Genomic DNA, 21743 nt, shown 5'->3' with positions numbered 1-21743 from the left:
GGGGGGTGACAGGTTCCTTATCTCTACTTTAAAAGAAGGCAGAGTTGTGATGGCAGTAGCTGGGGGCAGGAAAGGCAAGTGATGGCCTAGTTCAAGGACAGAGCCTTTGGCCTTTCAGACATTGCTAGACTACAGCTCCCATCATCCTTGAGCGCTGGACACTCCAGCTGGGGCTGATGGGAGTTGGAGTCCCTGCACTATGCCATTTCTAGTTCTCAAAGACCCTAATGTTCTCCCCACCAGCTTTCAGAGGGTGAGAATTCCAAGACCATACAGTGGTGGGGAAACGTCTTGACCACAAAAGTTTGCAACGGAGGCACTGGGGAAAGCCATCCAATCCATTAAGTCGAGAGCAGGGGCAGCCAATATGGTTCTCTCCAGAAGTTTCAGACTCCACCTTCCACTGTCCCTATCCATTGGCCATGCTAACTGGGGCTGGTGGGAGTTGGAGTCCAACACATCTAGAGAGCACCAGATTAGTGTAGGGTTTAAGCCAGAGTCTTGATTTACTTCTTTCTGGAGAGCCACCTCCTTAATCCAGAATATGTCAGGGGAGGGGGGCTCTCTACAGTTGATTGGGGTGTCCTCCAATCAGTTGGCATTTCTCTTGAGTATTAGCGAGCTAGAGACATGGGTTCAAAATCCCCAGCCATTCTCAAAGCCTACTAGATGATCGTGGGCCAGTCACTATCTCTCCCCTTAACCTACCTCACTAGCTGCTGTGAAAAGAAAAACAGGGAAGCTCCTCAGAGGAAGGGTGGGAAGATTTTATAATCAATAATAAGTAGTATTTTATCACAAACTTGGGTGGAAGGACATATATTTAAAGTTCTGGTCAGCATACGCAGACATCTTTACCCAAGAACCTCAAGAACTGACTTTAACGTCATAATTTACACATACAAGTCCACTTACGTTTCCCTGTACTGGTTGTAAACTGGTCCCTGAACATGGTCTTTATTACTTTATTACTTAATTTCCAGCTTCATTTCCTTTAAAAAACAAAACAAAACCCGAAACTGCCAACTGACCCTGCTGTTGCAAGAGGAAAGCCTCCGGGAAGTAGTGGTGCAGTGAATCATATAGATTTCTAGAGACATTACTGAACATTGGTGAAATGTACAGGAACTTGCTTCGATTCCGGTATTGTTCCTTTCAAAAACCACGGTTACGCTACTTTGATTTTGCAGAAGTATCTAAATTTGTGGTTAATAGTTAATTATAAGAAACTCTTATTTGTTCTGAGAAGAGCAACGCTGTTAAAAAATAATAGGAACATAACGTAAGAATATCCTGCTGGCTCATGCCAATGGCCCATGGATCCTATTCTGACAGTGGCTAACCAGATGCCCATTGTTGGAAACCCGCAAGTAGCACCCAAGGACAAGAGTTCTCTCCCCTCTTGTGGCTTCCAGCAACTGATATTCAGAAACAACTCCTGTCTCCGACCTCGGAGACAGAGCACAGAGGGAGTCAACCTAGGCAACCCTGCACCGTCACAGAAGCCAGTCGTCCTTGGCCTTCTGTGCAGAAAAACTGGGTGGATTCCTATCTGCCACCAGCTCTCGTCTGCAAAAAAACCCCTGGCCTTAGGTGGCCTTAGGCAGACTGTTTTAACCTCACTGTGACACAAGGTTTGCTGTGAGACTGCTGCTCTTAAGCTCCGAGCTCAGGGGATGGGAAACCTGTAGGCTTCTAGATAACATTGGACTCCCAGCCTCCGCATCAGACCCAGCTGGTGTGCCTTACGGTCAGGAATGATGGGTGCTGCAGCCCAATATTGTGTTTCGATATTAATGTTGTGTTTTAATTGTTGTGATCTGCCTTGAGACCTCAGCATGAAGAGCCGATAATAAATGGCTATCACCATCTTCTTAGAATCAGAGAAATGTAGAGTTAGAAGGGTCCCTGAGGATCATCGAGTCCAACTCCCTGCAGTGCAGGAATATTCAGCTGTTCCATACAGGGATTGAACCTGCAACCTTGGTGTAATCAGCACCAAGCTCTAACCAACTGAGCTACCCAGTGCTGCTCTTCATCATCATCATCATCTGGAGTGACACCTGTTAGCCCACCCTTCCCCAGAGGAAGAGCTAAGGATACAAAAGGAGCAAATTCCCACCACTACCACAACCCCAGCCAACTCTGTCTTGAATCCAGAATGTGGAGAGAGTTGATGTTATTCTTGTATTCTCTATACAGTTGCTGGATACCCCACTCTTGCGCAAAATGCAGAATGCCAGGCAGACCGCAGAATAGCCCTGATGAAGGGTTGGGTGGGTGGAGGGGATGCACATGAAGACATATAAAAATAAACCTAATGTGTACAAAAAAGAGGAAGAAACAAGGAAGTAGTCCTTTGGCAACTGATTTTTTATTGGCCGGGGTGAGAACAAGAATGCCCTAAGGAAAGGGAGATTCCCACGGCAGAGTAGCCGTAAAGTGGGTTTCAGATGAGAAAACCACCCCTTCCTCATACCTGGGGGACCAGAAAAAGCATAAAGGATTTCAACACAATCTGCTCAACCTATCTGGGTCAGTTTGTAGAGCTACGTATCAGCTCTGCGGCGACTACGAGTTGCATCCAATGAAACCTTACTTAAGTTAACTGAAATGAATGGACCCAAGTCCATTCATTGGGTCTACTCTGAATAGCACTGGACATAGCTCCATGCCCCACTTAAAGAAATCCAAGCCACCATTGAAACTAACCGAAGGTTTGGCTCATAACATGAAAGGTGGATAAAACCTCTCCCCCCCGCCCCCGGTCTACTCACCACTTCCAAGCGGAGCTTCCAAAGGAGCGATCATTAATACGCTGAAATATCTTCATTGTTTTTCTTTGCACAAGTCACAGAGAAACCCACAGCTAGACTCAACAGCAGAAAAAAGGCCTTGAAATAATCTTTTGGAGCCGAACTACTACCTTGCAAAAAACATCACGCCCGCCAAGTTCAGATAGCCTCTGTTTTCAGATTGCTTTGGTCAAAATGAAATGAAACCAAACCAAACCAGCCTTGCCATTTCATAAAGAAGCAGTTCCCCATAAAAAGGAGGCTAAAAGTTGCTTAAACAAAAGGATCCCAAAAACTACCAGATTAGAAAAAGGAGGAGCAAAAACTTAGCGTATTTGTTAAATATTTTTTTCGGCCAGGTCAGTCTGCATAACAGCAGCTTACCAAAAAAAAAAAAAAAAAGGGGGGGGGAGAAAACCCCACGAAAGGGGTTTAATCAACACCAGACGGCTTAGTGTGCCTTCATGCAACACTTAGGAAACCGCTGCAAGTTTAATCTTGGATTTTGTTAAATTCCTCTTATTAAAAGGCAACAGGAAAGAGAGAGCACAGCTTTCAATTTGTGTGTGTGTGTGTGTGTATGCAGGGGGTGGGGATTAAAAAAAGAATTTTTTTTGAAGCTACATGTATTTAAAAAAAAAGTCAAGTTTTGAAGAAGGATGAAGATCTCCCGGTAGAATTTTAAAAGCTCAGCTGCCTTCTCCCTTCTTGCCTGGCAAAACGGCTCCCTCGCTTGAAGGCTATTCTAGACTGCTGGGGTTATGATCTGCTGTCTGTCTGGGCAATTAAAGAGCTCTAAGTGCCTCCTGGAAACCCTCTGGGCTGGACTAATCTCAACACATGCTGTCATTATATCCCTGCTCGCCCCAGAGGGAGGAGCAGCAGCAGCGGCTGCTCAGCTGCCAGAATCTGGTGATAAAAATGCATGATGTAAGTCCAAAGTTGAGTAAGTGGCAATCATCCCTTAACCCTTCGGCTCCCAAGCCGTAGGAGGCAGACTGAATCCTCACAGGGTGCAACAGAAGAGGAGTGTTCTTGCAAGATACTATCTTCAGGGATGTGATAAACAGGGAGCAGGTGATTTGTTAGGTCTCATCTGCACGAGACAGGTTATTTGTCCACTCACCTGCCAGGCAGCAGACCTCTTCCCTTCACTCCCTTGTATGCTAAAATTGGCAGGTGGGCAAGAGAGAAGAGCCACAGGAAGCTGCCTTATACAAAGTCAGGCTATTGGAGCATCTGTCTCAGTATTGCCTACACTGACTGGCAGCAGCTCTTCAGGGTTCCAGGTATTTTCCCCAGCCCTACCTGGGGATGCTGGGGACTGAAACTGGAACCTTCTAGCAGTGTTAGAAACTCAGATATTTAATTTAATCGCCAAATGGCAAATTAAACCTAGGTTACGGTCGCCACAGTGGAATCTCTGGGTGCTGTTTTTTTGAAATTGATGATGATGATGATGATGATGATGATCATCATCATCATCATCATCATCATTTCTACAGCTTTTCATTTTAAAGAACAAATCTCAAAGTAGTTTACAACACATTAAAAAAGTAAATAAAACAATCCAAAATAAAACAAATTCAAGCTTTGAGGGAAAATATTTCACATCCTTCTCTAAATGGCATTTTGCTTTCCAAAGTCATCAACCTGGCCTCCAGAGAGCTTCACGTGGTCACAATTGGACCCAAGCCAGTCGCTAAACGTGCCTGGCTAATTTCTAACACTGCCTCTTACATGCTACAATAAGTGGATGCTCTACCACTGGGATATCCTTTTCCCTAAGGATAAACTAAGTTTCTAGTCCTCATGCTTCTGAATAAAGGGTTGATTTAAATAAGAAGCTGCCTTATGCAGTCAGATCATTGCTTCATCTAGTTTAATATAGTCACTGAATGAGGCTCTCCGGGGTTTCAGACTTGGGGGATTTTCCCAGCCCCACCTGGAGATACTAGGTTTTGAACTTGGGACCTTCTGCATGCAAAGCAGATGCTCTAACCACTGAGCTACGGGACTTCCCTGAATGGTCAGCTTGCCTTTGGCTATGACAGTGGGGAAGTGGCTGAGCCGGGGGGGGGCACTAAGCAGAAGATAATGCGATTTAGAAAAAAAGGACCAACATCTGTAAAAATCTGACGGTCAACCACACCTTGAAGCAACTGGAAGAGGAAGTGGACTCACCCACACCCTGCCTCTTTTGGTTTTGGAAAGTACAGATCAAGGAGGAAGAGGAGTGGGACACAAAAGAGAGAGAAAATTAAAAGCGCAGGCCGCTCCGTTCAATAAGCGTTGTGCTAGAGCTAGACAAATATTAACAATGTCTCCTGGCAGGTGATGTTCGAGGTGGCATTGACTAAACTAGTTCACCCAGTTGCATGGTGTTTGCTCCCATCCATCCCTCTGGACCAGAATTAAACAAAGTGAGGGGTGGGGAAGACTGGTCTGCCAAAAGCAAACAGGGGAATAATGTTTCAAACACCCATATCAGGACTGAACCCAAGTTGATCTAAAACAACCTTCACCAACCTGGTGCCCTCAAGATATTTTGGACTACAACTCCCATCAGTCCCAGCTAGCATGATTACTCTTAAAAGCAACCACTAGCTGACTGACATGTTGGAAGCTGGCTTATAAGCTAGCTCAGTTGCTATCTACACTGATCAGCAGCAACCTTTTGCTTAAAACAGAGGAATAGAGGAAGCTGCCTTATACAAACCTTATACAAACGCACTGAAGGAGCGTCTCCACCCCCATCGTTCTGCCCGGACGCTGAGGTCCAGCGCCGAGGGCCTTTTGGCGGTTCCCTCATTGCGAGAAGCAAAGCTACAGGGAACCAGGCAGAGGGCCTTCTCGGTAGTGGCGCCCGCCCTGTGGAACGCCCTCCCATCAGATGTCAAAACGATAAACAACTACCTGACATTCAGAAGACATCTTAAGGCAGCCCTGTTCAGGGAAGTTTTTAATGTATGATATTTTAGTGTTTTTTGGTTTCTATGGAAGCTGCTCAGAGTGGCTGGGGAAACCCAGCCAGATGGGCGGGGAACAAATAATAAATTATTATTATTATTATTATTATTAGTCCATGTGGTTCAGTGTTGTCTACACTGACTGGCATTAGGGACGCAGGTGGCGCTGTGGGGTCTAAATCACTGAGCCTCTTGGGATTGCTGATTGGAAGGGATTGCTTCCTTGGCCTGAAGCGAGATGAGTGCCGCAATCCCACAGTCGCCTTTGACTGGACTTAAGAGTCCTGGGCTCCTTTAAAAAGTAAAGGGACCCCTGAGCATTAGGTCCAGTCGTGGCCAACTCTGGGGTTGCGGCGCTCATCTCTTTTTATTGGCCGAGGGAGCCGGCGTACAGCTTCCGGGTCATGTGGCCAGCATGACTAAGCCACTTCTGGCGAACCAGAGCAGTGCACGGAAACGCCGTTTACCTTCCCGCCGGAGCGGTACCTATTTATCTACTTGCACTTTGACATGCTTTCAAACTGCTAGGTTGGCAAGAGCTGGGACCGAGCAATGGGAGCTCACCCCGTCGTGGGGATTCGAACCGCCAACCTTCTGATCGGCAAGTCCTAGGCTCTGTGGTTTAACCCACAGCGCCACCCACGTCCCATAGGGGTCCTTTACCTTTTTTACACTGACTGGCAGCAGTTCTCTGGGGTTTCTGGAAGGGGACATTCCCAGCCCCACCTGGAGATGCTGGGAATTGAACCTTCTTTATGCAAAGCAGACGCTCTGCTACTGAGTCATGGCCCTTCCCCTGTCGCATGTTATGTGATTCCTTGACATCCTGGTCACAAAGGTGTCACCCATTCTATAAAACCCGCACACACACTTTAGAAAGGGACGTGGTAAAACAAACAAGTACGAAAAATCTTTACTTGTTTCCCACTGCATGCAAAAGATGAAATTTGGGTGTGAAATGTAATAAGTAAGAACATGGGCTCCATGTTTTACACCACTGAAGACACCTACAAACCAAAGGAAAACTTTAAAAGAGGCCTGGATAACTGTATGAAGAACTTTGCCATACAGTTTTGATCAGCTCTTCTGTGCAATGCATGTTTCATTCACTGGACAATGACTGAAAGTGACATGCATGGCTTAGACTGATGCAGATTTTAATTGTGCATAATACTTGAAGACATGGCCCAAATAAGTAGCGCTGTTAATTATTTCCGATTGAAAATTTTCAATAAAAATTAATTAAAAACAACAACACCACCTGATTATACAAGCATTAGAATATAAATACCCGTAATTATAATACACAATAAAACAAATCCAATTAAAATACTAGAATATAAGTATCCATAACTAAGATGCGGTAAAACAACAGAACAATTAACACACCCCAAATTTTAAACTGACAGTTTGGTAGGCTATGGCCTGGATTTAAGAACCCAAAAGTAGATTGCAAGGTAAGACCACAGTTGGACTGACATCTCTAGAAAGCTTTCTGAACCAGCTCTGCAGCAGAGCATCATCTGTTTACCACTGATGGCCGACACCTATTCCCAAGGAAACACCTGCTACCTTTTGAGACATGGCCTCCTCCTGTATTGGATCAGAACCTGGGAGCCCTCAAAAGCCTTTGCACCTCGGCTGTCCATTTATGAAGATGCTACATCAAAACAGGGTAAACCTACTCATGCTTTACAAAGCAATAAAGCTCCTGTAAACAGAACACCTCATGGTAAGTTCGGGCAATAATGGCTTTAAATAATAATAATAATAATAATAATAATAATAATAATAATAATAGCCAAAGCAAGCAAGCAATTCAATGGTAACTGCAAACACGCAAGCACATCGGTATAACTCCATTTCAGCACAGCACCCTGTATTGCCATAAATGGGCAGCCAAATCTATGAATGAATGCAGCTGAAGAAGACACAAGTATGTATGGGAATGAATGAATATGTTTAATTATTTAACAGCAGAGAATCAGATGAATGGGATCAGGACCTTTTCCCCGAAGGCGGAGGCACTTACATGATAGTTTTGGGATTCTGCAGCATGCAGGCTTTTGGTCCAAATGTGGTCACTGGGCATGGTCCGTGCAAGGAGCGCGTCCTCCTGAAAGAAGAAGGAGACAGTTTAGTTAAGTTTAGTTAATCTAAGGTTCTTGGAGAGACTTTTCAAAAAGAGGTTGTTGTTTTTTAAGGCAGCCCCAACTTCATGCACAAAAGCATCATGATAATAAAACAGGATTCATATTCAGCTATGGCCCTCGTTTCCTAAAAAGCATTTCTAAGATTCCTCAAATGGAGCTGAACTGAGTTCCCTGGTGCAGGATATGAGCTAGAAGCCCTGAAGCAGCAACAAGGGGGGGGGGGGCGGTGTTATTGTATCGTGTCCCTTTACGAACTATGACAGCCTCCAGAGTGATTTGTGCAAGGGAAGGAAGCTTACAAATTGCATAATATGCAAACTGCATCCTGAATGACTAACAGACGCACTTCGCCTTAGCTATCCTACGTTTCCCTAGCACAAGTAAATCATTAACACACTCACACAGTCCGCCTGAATGGCATTATATCATTAGAGCTGGAGAGGGACATTTCGTACATTCGCAATGGTGAATCTTCCATGCTTAAGGGTTGTATCCAATGCTGGCCCCATTCAGAATAGATCCACTGAAGTTAATGGGCATGACTCACTTGGGTTCTTTGTTTCAATGGGCCTACTCTGAGTAGAACTTAGTTGGCTTAGTTTTTTAAACATAACATGATTGCGTTTTAAAATTATGCATCCACGACAATCCAAGTTCTGTGACAATCCCACTCCCCCCTAAAAAATTGCACTGCGTTTTGCACCCTGAATAAATCGAACCAATTTGCCTGGTTGTGCTTATTTTGCATAATCTATTCTACCTAACTATATAAGGGATCATAGGGCTTGAAGCCTCCGCAAACTCTGGAAACCTTGTTCAGCAACTCCCCTTTCAGCTTCTGAGATTTCTGCTAGCATGGCCTGCACTCTTTCAAGCAAATCTTATGTCTTACCTAAGCGCTTGCCTGGTCACCACAGGCAACAAGAAACTGCTGGCTGGCGAATGAGCTGGCTGGTGGAGCAGGGGCAGAACAAAAAATGCAATGGGCTGCTGCAGCATGGAAAGAGCTTTCTGCCCCTCCTCTGCCAGCCTCTCTCCCCATCAGGTAAAAATTATTGTGGGCTAGTAACTTTGGTGGGATAGGGACGCGGGTGGCGCTGTGGGTAAAAGCCTCAGCGCCTAGGGCTTGCCGATCGAAAGGTCGGCGGTTCGAATTCCCGCGGTGGGGTGCGCTCCCGTTGCTCAGTCCCAGCGCCTGCCAACCTAGCAGTTCGAAAGCACCTTCGAGTGCAAGTAGATAAATAGGGACCGCTTACAAGCGGGAAGGTAAACGGCGTTTCCGTGTGCGGCTCTGGCTCGCCAGAGCAGCGATGTCACGCTGGCCACGTGACCCGGAAGTGTCTCCGGACAGCGCTGGCCCCCGGCCTCTTAAGTGAGATGGGCGCACAACCCTAGAGTCGGACACGACTGGCCCGTACGGGCAGGGGTACCTTTACCTTTAACTTTGGTGGGACTCTTTTACAAGGCCACCAATTGGGCTAGAAACTTCCTTCTTCACTTTTTAAACCAGAAGCTCAAAAAGTGAGCTTCTAAAGTGCCATGAAACTGTGCCACACATACAGGCTGGGAAGCAAAGCCAAATGCATAAGCTACTACATGCCTATGATAAAAAAGAGGTAGTGTGGCAATACGGGTTTCTTTTATATATACAGTGGTACCTCGGGTTAAGTACTTAGTTCGTTCTGGAGGTCTGTTCTTAACCTGAAACTGTTCTTAGCCTGAAGCACCACTTTAGCTAATGGGGCCTCCTGCTGCCACCGCGCCACCAGAGCACGATTTCTGTTCTCACCCTGAAGCAAATTTCTTAACCCAAGGTACTATTTCTGAGTTAGTGGAGTCTGTAACCTGAAGTGTATGTAACCTGAAGCGTATGTAACCCGAGGTACCACTGTACAATTTTCTGTTACAGTCATAAACAGTAGCAACTTTTAACACACCCTGGTAGTACTAGGTTTCTGGTCACATTACCCATTTTCTTCTTTGAAATTGGAGGCAAACCTATACCAAGGCAGCAGGGTGCTGCACTTAGGTTGCAGTCCCCAGTAGAGCGGCATGATCTGAAGGTGGAAGAGCCGTTTGGTACAGGAGTCCTGCCATGGACAGCAAAATCCCCCAGCATTCTTCTTCCTCTAACCCCCACCCCTGCACTGAGCAGTAAAACTGAACACGGCATGAGATGGCGCCACAGCACTGTGGAACTTCCCGGCTGTTGCAAGGCAGGCCAAGCCAAGCAAAGCACAACACAGTCAGGAAATTCCAAAACGCAGCGGAAGCCAGAGTGTTTTCCCTCTAGCAGTTCTGGAGGGTGGTTTCCCACCCCTGGTTCTCCCAAGCAGCCCTGGTTGGGATGCTAATTAGTAAAAGACAACTGCCGCAGGGTCAGGGGGAGCTCCTTGCGGTCTCCCACGTTTACGATGCAAACAGTACTTTCGAGAGAGGTGGTGTGGACGCTGACAACCCCTTCCTCCATGAGTAGGCTTGGTGCCAGCAGTTGTCCAGCTCAGGAACTGGCCTTGGAAGGGGCCCCCAAGCTGGCCAGACTTAGCCATGCTGCCATTCTCCACTTTCCCTGCAGTGCGGGCCCCTGGATGCTTCTTAGCAGTGACGCTTTCAAACGGGGGCCAAGCCCCGCTCTCATCAACGGCAGGCGTTATCCATTTTTAAGTGACACAAAATGTAATGCTTAGGCCCACAGATCTATATATTCTACTGGTTCCATGGATCTGTGGGGTGGGTAGATTTCACAGGACTAACCCTACACCTGCTCTGGTTTGTGGATCATCAGCACCATGCTAACGGCCCCCTAAAGTCTGGAACCAGCTCTGTCCAGAAGTATCTGCACCAGCCAGCATTTTTGGTGTGTCCTTTTTGGTGTGTTTAGCAATGTGACCCAGTGTGCTGAGTTTCTGGAGATTAAAATACCACCAAGAACGCCCTGTCGGAATGGTCCGACACCTCACTGCAAGAAATGCTCTTAGTTCCAACATTATTCAACCTAAGTTCTACACACACACACACACAATCTTCCAATATCTAAAGGGCTATGATATGGAGGATGGAGCAAGCTTGCTTTCTCCTGCTCCTGAGACTAGGAGCCGAACCAATGGGTTCATGTTACAAGACAGGAGATTCTGAATAAACATCAGAAGACCTTTCTGATGGCAAGAGCTGTTCAACAATGGAAAAGACTCCCAAGAGAAGTGGTGGACTCTCCTTCCTTTGAGGTTTTGAAGCAGAAGTTGGAAGGCCATCTGTCATGTATAATCTAGTTGAGATTCCTGCATTGCAGGGGGTTGGACTTAAGATGACCCTCACAGGCCCTTACAACTCTATGAAAGTTCTATGAAAGTTCTATGAAAGTTCTATGAAAGTTCTATGAAAGTTTAAGGCCACTCTATACAAGGTCTCCTCCAGAAGTTGAGACTCCAACTCCCATCATCCCCTACCACACTAATCATGCTACTACCTGGGGCTGATGGGAGATGGAGTCCAACAACATTTAGAAGGCCCAAAGTCACACCCAGTGAGTTCCTTGGCCAAGTGGGGATTTGAACCACCATGGGCTTAGCCACCTCAGCTAGGCCAACAGTTTCCATTGCTATCCTCCAGGGCAAGGAAACTGGGCTGAGGAGAGCAGGAACTTGCTGAGCTAATGAAAGAGGCAAGTCTTCCCTTGCTAATGATTGGTAACATAGGATACCACCTCTTAGAAAGCCAGAAAGCCGAGACCACATAACATCAGTCTTGAAAGATCTACATTGACTCCCAGTACATTTCCAAGAACAATTCAAAGTGTTGGTGCTGACCTTTAATGCCCTAAACAGCCACGGCCCAGTATACCTGAAGGAGCGTCTCCACCCCAATTGTTCTGCCCAGACACTGAGGTCCAGCGCCTTCTGGCGGTTCCCTCACTGCGAGAAGCAAAGTTACAGGGAACCAGGCAGAGGGCCTTCTCAGTAGTGGTGCCCACCCTGTGGAACGCCCTTGCATCAGATGTCAAAGAAAAAACAACTATCTGACACTTAGAAGACAGCTGTAGGCAGCACTGTTTAGGGAAGTTTTTAATGACTAATGTTTTAATGTATTTTTAATCTTTTGTTGGAAGCTGCCCAGGGTGACTGGGGAAACCCAGCCAGATGGGCGGGGTACAAACAAACAAATATAGTAAAAATAAAAATAAAATAAAATCACAGATTAGGTAACTTTTGTGAGCTCATCTACAAGACTGCCTTAAAGCCCATGGTTCCTCTTCTAAAACACAATTTCCCCCCCTGAACAAAAATACAGATTCTCAGAGTATTGCATGCTTCGTAATTGTTACTAAATCAAAGCACAGATTCTCAAGAGTTCTGCATCCTTTAAAACTATCTTTTCCCCACTGAACAAAAGCAGAGATTCTCAGAATTCTGTGTCCAGTAACAATATCTACCCTTTGAAAATGTGAGCATGCCAACAAGCAGTGGCAACACACCCACACTGCGGAACTCCCTGCCTACTGACATCTTCTTAGGCACCTGCTGAAAACATTTTTGTTTAGGCAAGGCTATCCAAATAGGATATTGGCATGCTTTTAATCTCTTTTTAGCTCATCATTGATTTTAACCATTTTTAAAATGTTTTAAATAGTTGTTTTTATTTGTCCACCCCCCGCAATCAATGCGTTGCTTTATTCTTTCTGTAAACCGCTTTGAGGTTTTATTACGATCAAGTGGTATATAAATCTTGTTCAATAAATAAAACCTGGTCATAAGGTAAAATTGTGTCATCTCCATTACAGGATGTAAAAACATTTTTTCTTAATCACTGATGAAAGCAGTAGCATCATTATTTCTAATCACCACCCAAGGAAGATCATCAGAGATTACTCCTTAGGTAACAGTGGCATGGTTATGGCTTCTGAGTATTTATAGCAATAACCATGTCATCATTACTTAAGCAGTAATCCCCATCATCACGGGTACCTAGACCAGTGACTAAACAGTCCCATGAACTTTAGCAACTTCAAATCGACTCTGCCTGCATCCTCATCCTGACATTCGTGTATTGCCACAGCCCAAATGACCTCCAGATTCAGAGCCAGTGTAGTGGTTAGAGTGTGAGACTAAGATGTAGGAGAACCAGGGTTGCAATACCTACGTGGCCATGAAGCCCACTGGGTGGCTTTGGCCCGGCCACTGCCTCTTAGCCTAACCAACCTCACAGAGTTATTAGCGGATGCAGCACTCTGAGAATCTATGCTTTCCTATTGGGGAGGGGGGGGGAGTTTTAGAACAGGGACAATGGGCTTTAAGGCAGCTGTGTAAATAAACTCACAAACATTACCTAGTCTGTGATTCTATCTTATTTTTATTTTTACTAGCTTTGTAAGACCTGAGCAAGTTCTAGCTCTCCTCAGCCCAGTTTGTTTACCCTGAAGGATGGCAGTGGGAGCTATTGGCCTAACAGGGGTGGCTAAGCCAGCGGTGTAGTGGCTAGCGTTTCACTAGGACTTGGGTTCAAATCCCCACTTGTCCATGAACCGCCCTGGGTGATACTTTGGGCCAATTGCCAACTCTCTGCCTAACCTACCTGCTGTTTTTGATAGGGTTGCTTGTTTTTTTCATATGTGTGTGTGTGTGTGTGTGTGTGTGTGCGTGCATTGTATGTTTTTAGTTGTCGCTGTAAGCCACCGTGGGAGAAAGGAGAACTTAACAATACATGAATAACTTTGGCCCATTAATTTCAATGGTTTATTCTGGGTAGGATTTAGCTGAATACAAAGTGTTTACTGCTTTAAAGTCTGTTTTTATTGCTATGTTTAAATGAATATTTTATACTGTTTTATGCTGAAAACCATCAAGTGACAAGGTACACACACATCCATAAAAGGGAACAGTGCTAAAGTAACAGGCCCTCACATCTCTCCTCAACAGCTAAACTGAAGTGCATCTATATGTACCCTAACTCTGTACAGAAGCAACTGCTCCAAGATGCAGTTTAAGACCTGCAGGGTTTTGTCCTGGGCCTGTTGTTGTTCAATGTCTTTAAAGATGATTTGGATGAAGTAATAGAGCGGGGGCTCATCAAATTTGCCTTACCTTAACAGATTGGAGAACTCACAAAATGAATTTCAATAGAGACAAATGCAAAATTCTGCACTTAGATTGGAAGAACCAGCTGCACAAATATAAGATGGGGAACACCTGGATTCAGCGGCGGAACTAGCTGCTCAGGCACCCAGAGCGCTGCACATGCCGTGCACCTGGGGGTCAGGGCGAGCCACCCAGGGGGGCAATTGGCATGGCAATCGGCGCCCATTGGGGGCAATCGGCGCGGTGATCAGCACCCAGGGGGGCGATCGGCACAGTGATCAACACCCAGGGGGGGCGATCGGCACGGTGATCGGCACCCATTGAGTGTGATTGGCGTCCAGGGGGGACGATTGGCATGGCGATTGGCGCCCATTGGGGGTGACCAGTGCAGTGATCGGCGCCCTTTGGGGGAGATTGGCACCCGGGGGGGGGGATTGGTGCAGCGATTGGTGCCCGGGGGGGGTGCGGCAATCCGCCCAGGGGGGATTTTGCCCCCCCCATGGATGACACCCAGGGCGGCCCGCCCCCACCGTCCCCCCTTCCTACGCCCCTGCTGAATTGTCAATAGTACATGTGAAAAGTATCTAGGGGTCATAGTAGACCACAAGTTTAGCATGAGTCAACAGTGTGATGCAGCAGCAAAAAAAAGATAATGCACTTCCAGGCTGCTACAGCAGCAGCAGTATAGTGTCTGGATCAAGGGAAGTACCGTATTTTTCACTCTATAACACGCACCTGACCATAACACGCACGTAGTTTTTAGAGGAGGAAAACAAGAAAAAAATATTCTAAACGAAACAGTGGATGTATGATTTTTGTGGTTCATGCTGTGGCCACAGACATGTGATCTGACGGTGAGTTTGGGGTAGCCCAATGCAAAAATCCTGAGGATCCACGTGGATCCATGCTTTGTAACCACGTTTTTGCGCCATTGCAGCCCCATGAAACAGTGGGTGCGTGTGTTTTTTGGTGCAGGCTGTAGCCATGGATATGCTATGTGATCTGATGGTGAACTTGGGGTGACCCAGTGCAAAAATCCTGAGGATCCATGTGGATCCGTGCTTTGTAACCACGTTTTAAGTGGGGAGGGAAGGAAAAGCATTCAAGGGACAAGGGACACGTGTGGGGTGTGTGGAGAAGGATGCTGCTAATAATGCAGGAGAGGGGTTTAAGGGGAGAAGGAACACGCGTGGGGTGTGTGGAGAAGGATGCGGCTAATAATGCAGAAGAGGGGTTTAAGGGGAGAAGGAGCTCGCGTGGGGTGTGTGGAAAAGGAGCTTTTTGGTGAGCTGAGCGGGGAGGGGGGAGGGAAAGAGCACTGTTGCTTTAAAGGAGCCAACCAGACAGCAGCCACTTACAGCAGTGTAAGCAGCTCCTTTCCTCTCCCGCTTTGCTCCTTCTCTCCCTCTTTGCTGCTTTACGCAGCTAATGGCGAATCCCCCGCAACCCAAGTCCTGCTCAGCGGATCAGCTGAGACGCTGGGAGAATCGTAATTTCCCCCTCTCCCTCATCCCATGCCCTCCTGTCCCCAGCAGCCTTTTGAAAAACTTTTTTACTGGTTTTCACTGCGCTCGTGGCTCAGAGCCCTCCTGTGCCCTGCCGTCCCTCTGCAGCCTCATTGCACCGTTTAGAGAGCGCACGGACCTTTGCTAGCTGAGGCTGCAGCAGCTGTTGCTGGCTACGCGGCGCTTTTTCCGGCTCGCTATGGCTCCTGTCTGTCCCTCCTCGCGTGTAAGCGGCTGCTGCCCGCTTTGCTGCCATGGCTCTCCTTCCCTCCCTCCTCCTCGGCTCCTCCCCCTCCTCCTGGCTGTAAAGCAATCAAAGCTAGAGCCGTGCAAAGCCCTGCAAGCGGCTCCCGCTTTGCTTGACTGACGGCAGCCATGGCTCCGGTCGAGTGCATTCGCTCCGTAACACGCACAGGCATTTTCCCTTACTTTCTAGGAGCAAAAAGGTGCATGTTTTGGAGCGAAAATTACGGTAATTGTACCGCTGTATTCTGCCTTGGTCAGACCACACCTGGAGTAGTGTGTTGAGTGACAAGCTGGAACGTGTGCACAGGAGGGTGACCAAGATGACCAAGGGTCTGGAAAACAAAGCCTAATAATAATATAATAATAATAATATTTTTTTATTTATATCCCGCCCTCCCCAGCCAAAGCCAGGCTCAGGGCAGCTAACAACAATAAAATAATACAACATTCTAAAATCATTTCATTATAAAATTAATTCAAATCAAATTGATGGCAACCATTGGGCTAGAGTTCTGTGAAGATTGCCAAAGGAGGGAGTCAGGCTGTGCCCTGGCCAAAGGCCTGGTGGAACAGCTCTGTCTTGCAGGCCCTGCGGAAAGGTGTCAAGTCCTGCAGGGCCCTAGTCTCTTGCGACAGAGCGTTCCACCAGATCGGGGCCACAGCCGAAAAAGCCCTGGCTCTGGTTGAGGCCAGCCTAACCTCTCTGTGGCCTGGGACCTGACAAGATGTTTTTGTTTGAAGACCGTAAGTTCCTCTGTGGGACATACCAGGAGAGGCAGTCCCACAGGTACGAGGGTCCTAGGCCGTATAGGGCTTTAAAGGTTACAACCAGCACCTTAAACCTGATCCTGTACTCCACCGGGAGCCAGTGCAGCTGGTATAGCACCGGGTGAATTTGATCTCAGAGCGAGGACCCCGTAAGGAGTCTTGCCGCGGCATTCTGCGCCCGCTGGAGTTTCTGGGTCAGTCTCAAGGGCAGCCCCACGTAGAGCGAGTTACAATAATCCAGTCTGGAGGTGACCATCGCGTGGATCACAGTGGCTAAGTCAGGGCGAGAGAGGTAAGGAGCCAACTGCTTAGGAGCTGAGGATGTTTAGCCTGGAAAAGAGGAGACTGGCTGGAGATATGATAGCCATCTTAAAATATCTTAAGAGCTGTCACATGGAGGATGGAGCAAGCTTGTTTTCTACTACTCTGGAGTGTAGGACTCAAAGCAATGTCTTCAAGTTACAAGAAAGGAGATTCCATCTAAACATCAGGAAGAACTTTCTGACAGTAAGAGCTGTTTTGACACTGGAGCTGACTTCCTCAGGAGGTGGTGGACTACCTTTCTTTGGAGCAGAAGTTGGATGGCCATATGTCTTGGGTGCTTTGGTTAAGATCCCTGCATTGCAGAGAGTTGGACTAGATGACCCTCAGTGTCCCTTTCCAACTCTACAATTCTATGAAACGTGGGTTCACTCATGCCAGGACGAAGGCTCAGTCTGGCAACCTGCAATTCAGGTACTAAAGGAAAAGACACAAGTCATGTCACCTCAAGGCAAAAAGAAAAACAGATTCTTTTGCAAGGTGCCAGCTAGCAAGATTCACCTAGATTTAATGTGCTGGGTGTTGCAAAGGTGGCTAAGCTGGTTTGATTAGGAGAAATCAAATCATTTTTTAAAAAAACTGTCCTGATACTCCCTTCCGCCCCAATGCATGTACCGACAAGACAGCAGGAGCACCTTTCTATTACACTTTTACAAGAGAGACCAGAAGCTAAGGGGCAAATAACTAAATAATTAACCCAAGAGTGAAAGAAGGCCACAATCTCTTTCCCGATCCCTCTCCAAGTATAAAGTTATATTCAAGTTAGGCGACTAAGGCTGCAATTGTAAAACACTCTTAGCAGGGAGAAGTGTCATTAACACAGTGAGTGAGACTTACTTTCAAGGTAAACAAGACACTCCCTTATCTAGCCACCTCCTACACCCTCAGCTGCAACCACAAATTTCAGTACTGCCTTTCACCCACTTGCAGTTTCTCCTGTCTACTTTTCTGTTTCTTCTTCCCCACGTAATGAAAGACATTTGGAGCAAGCCAGCCAGATGCCAATTTCTACCTTAAAGAGCATCAACCTGATTACATTGGTTGGGGGAAAATACCTTCTACAACCAGCACTGAAGAACCCTGGAGAGTATATGCACACATGTGCACATAAACCCTTCTTCCCCTAGATTAGTGGTTTTCAGCAAGTGGGATTCAACTGATGACCAGATTGCACCTAAAATGGTTTGCACCAACAGTATTGTCCTCCCCTTTTCCTTCTCTAAAGTATTATAAGCGGGGGAGACAGAGGAAGAAGAAAGGAGAACTAAAGACAAGAGGAAAACAAAGAGGGCAGCACAAAGGTGGATGTGCTAAAAAGTTAAGAGTTGATATGTTGCAAGGCTATGGCCCACAAACAATTAAGATTTCCACCCTAAGAGATCCAAGCTTCAACTTGCCTTCATTTAAGCTCTAAAGCGCCACATTGCAGCCATCGTCTATCACTCTAGAGAGAGAATTCTACCTGCTAAGCAACTCCATGGTCTCAAGCTGTACAGAGGTGACAGGCAGGCAGGCAGGCAGGCACTCTGGCGATCAATCGAGCAAGCAGCACCTTCCTTTCTTGTGATGACAACCGGGACAATGATCCCTGCACAGATTACCAGCAGTCCCAGTTGTCCACGTGACAAGCTTTCACATTAAGTCTGGCAAATCAGATAGAAAATGGGCAGCACTTGCATACTGTGGAGCAACAAGCAATCTCTGGCAAGTTACCTTTGCACTATCATTAGTCACCATACAGCTGAAACCACAAAAAGCTACTTCAAGAGACCACACAACTGTTGGTTCTGTTTAGTGGGGAAACAAAACTGCCTGCTATTTAAAAACTTTCCAGCTGTCATTTTAAGAAATATAGAATTCCTGATGCCTCGTTTGAATGCAGTGAGACAGACTTTATCTTTAAGCTCATTATTATTGTTGTTATGAGAGTGTGGGTGTGTCAGACCCCTCTAATCCCTGGATCCAGCAAATGTTAAAATCTAATTGTTATAAGAAAAAAACTGCTCCTTTTCTCTTATGGGGTACCCAGGAGTCCTTATGTAGGTTTTCTATCGGTAGGAGAAAATAACAGAGGCCAACCAGAGAATATTGAGAGGCAAAGCAGCTAGCAAGCCTGATCTTTATTAACTGCTACAACAGGGTGCTCACTCACCACATGCAGGAGGGAGGAGGAACCCGGAACAATGGTGTGCAAGCCCGTTATAAAGACTTTTGAAATTGCCCACACTGGAGCCCAAGACCACCCCCCAATACATACATCACAGAAGGGGCCATCTACAGCAGAATCCTGACTGGCAGGAAACCTGTTGATGAGTTTACTTTGAGAGCCTGGCTATTCTTTTGTGATGATAAATACTTAATTCCTGAGTCCAGGTCACAGGCTCACCCTATTCATACCCAAATGTGCCCTTAAGGCAGGATTTGTGAGCACAGAGACAATGGGGAGGCTTTTCCCATTTCCATCCAAACAGCAGAGGAATATTTGAGGTCACAGAGAGAGTCAAAATGACTTCAGGATTATTTTCCTGTACTGTTTCAGACATGTGGTTTATATATTTATGTATGTGTTTGCCTGGTACATTTATTTTATATCTTAGACCTATAATTCTCATAACACGAATCAATCCTTCTAATTCCTGGATCCAGCACATATTCAACTGCTGGAATAGCTAGGCCAGCCTGGTAAAGGTAAAGGTACCTCTGACCATTAGGTCCAGTCGCAGACACTCTGGGGTTGCGGCGCTCATCTCACTCTATTGGCCAAGGGAGCCGGCGTTTGTCAGCAGACAGCTTCTGGATTATGTGGCCAGCACGACTAAGCCACTTCTGGTGAACCGCAGCAGTGCACGGAAACGCTGTTTACCTTCCCGATGGAGTGGTACCTATTTATCTACTTGCACTTTGACGTGCTTTCGAACTGCTAGGTGGGCAGGAGCTGGGACCGAACAACAGGAGCTCACTCCGTCACAGGGATTCGAACCGCCGACCTTCCGATCAGCAGGTCCTAGGTTCAGTGGTTTAGACCACAGCACCACCCGCGTCCTGGTAATGGCCCACTAAAGGTAACTGCTTAAGGGAACAAAGGGAGTGGCTTTGTACCAGAGGGCGAATGGGTGGGCCTCCCTCCCTGGTTAATTCGAAAGACAAAAAGCCACAGCTGAAGCTGGATGCAAAAGTGGCAGGCTGGAGAAGCAGAGAAAGACAGGTCTGATTTCTGCTGGAATCCAGGGCTGTGGCTTTGGGAGAAGCAAGACCATCTTGGGGAGTTAATGCTGTGAACCTCTCCATTGCAGATTCAGGTTGTACATGTGTTTAAATAAACCATATATCATTAAGGCACCACTGCCTCTGCTGTGCCTCTTTCCAAAGCAAACACGAACCCTGGGTAAGCATCTGGAATTCCCACACTGCTCAGAGACTAGGGTAGCATGCAACACTATCATCATTATGATCAACAACAACAATATCACCATTAATTTTCTAGAAAGCTGCCTTATACCGAGTCAAGCCATTGGTCCATCTAGCTCAGTGCTGCACTAACTGGAAGTGTCTCTCCAGATTTCAGACAGGCGAAATTCTCAACCCTTCCCAGAGATGAGATAGATCAGGGGTGTCCAAACTTTTTTCAAAGAGGGTCAGATTTAATGAAGTGAACTTGCGTGAGGGCAGACCAAAGTTGTTGAAGTTGTTGAGCTTTTGTTACAATGCTGAGCTTTTTTTAGGATTTTAGTAAAGGTAAAGGGACCCCTGACCATTAGGTCCAAGTCGTGACCAACTCTGGGGTTGCGGTGCTCATCTCACTTTATTGGCCGAGGGAGCCGGTGTACAGTTTCTGGGTCATGTGGCCAGCATGACTAAGCCGCTTCTGGCGAACCAGAGCAACGTGTGGAAACACCTTTTACCTTCCCGCCAGAGCAGTACCTATTTATCTACTTGCACTTTGACGTGCTTTCGAACTGCTAGGTTGGCAGGAGCAGGGACCGAGCAACGGGAGCTCACCCCGTCACGGGCATTTGAACCGCTGACCTTCTGATCAGCAAGTCCTAGGCTCTGTGGTTTAACCCACAGCGCCACCCGCGTCCCTTTTAGGATTTTACCCCAGGACATATACTGCCACGGGGGGCGGATTAAATCAGCCAACGGGCCGGATTAGGCCCCCGAAATGGACTTTGGACATGCCTGCCATAGATTGAACCTGGGACTTTCTGCATACAAAGCAGATGCTCTACCACTGAGCTACAGTGGATTTTTACAACCTTCTTTTCCTGGTTGTATGCCTTGGTGAAAAGCTGTTTTCCATCCCGGCTGTCTAAGAACAAGTTGGTAGGCTTCCATCATGTATATGTATATGTGTGTGTGTGTATATAGGTCATCACAAAATTATAAAACTGTATAAAAAAAAATCAAAGGGGAGATGCCACAGGGTACTTACCCCTTTGGTGTCTCCCCTCCTGGGGTACCATTAGGGGGTAAGAACTGCACTCCCATGAAAGTGGGAGAGAGATGGTGGAAGGACTACACTTTAGAAGGACTTTATACAGTTTAGATAGCCTGCTACTGATTTGCCCACTCACTTATTTTTCAGAAGGCTGTTGTTAGATATGCTGCTTTATAGTTGCACCCAACAAAAAGAGGTAATAACTGATGTTATTGCACTCCAGATTGACAGGACGATACTGTGTAAAAGTTGACAATGCTGCTTAGTAAGTATGCATTACGTGACCAGTGCATTACATTCCCTGCTTATTACTATTAATTTTAACTTTTAATTGTTTTGCTATATAAGGCTATTATGTAGTGCACTGACACACACTGTTTGTTATGTTCTAAGTTCTAGGCCACCTTGTGGTCTTTTGACAAAGAGTACTGCAGGGTGCTGCAGGGGGAACCAACTTTTCTCCAATGCTATTTTAAC

General features: G+C 46.5%; 2 protein-coding genes across 8 annotated transcripts in view; both read right to left on the bottom strand.

The window, feature by feature from the left end:
* The window catches only part of LOC114602539 (cyclin-dependent kinase 11B), a 143125-nt gene that overhangs the window by 108646 nt on the left and 12736 nt on the right, over nt 1–21743 (bottom strand). The gene's annotated exons all lie outside the window — the stretch shown is intronic.
* Nucleotides 1–21743, bottom strand: part of NADK (NAD kinase) — a 49784-nt gene that overhangs the window by 17575 nt on the left and 10466 nt on the right. For 4 of the 7 annotated variants that reach the window (XM_028740897.2, XM_077931339.1, XM_028740895.2 and 1 more), the window contains exon 3: nt 7797–7880. In XM_028740897.2, coding sequence (XP_028596730.2) covers nt 7797–7880 — 84 coding nt within the window. Of the gene's footprint in view, nt 1–2777; nt 3604–7796; nt 7881–18225; nt 18430–21743 lie in introns of those variants that run through there. The other 3 variants (XM_028740898.2, XM_077931342.1, XM_077931341.1) reach the window with 3 other exon arrangements.

Source organism: Podarcis muralis, chromosome 7, assembly GCF_964188315.1.
Source record: "Podarcis muralis chromosome 7, rPodMur119.hap1.1, whole genome shotgun sequence".
Lineage (NCBI taxonomy): Eukaryota > Metazoa > Chordata > Lepidosauria > Squamata > Lacertidae > Podarcis > Podarcis muralis.
This window is presented reverse-complemented; position numbering and strand designations above follow the sequence as displayed.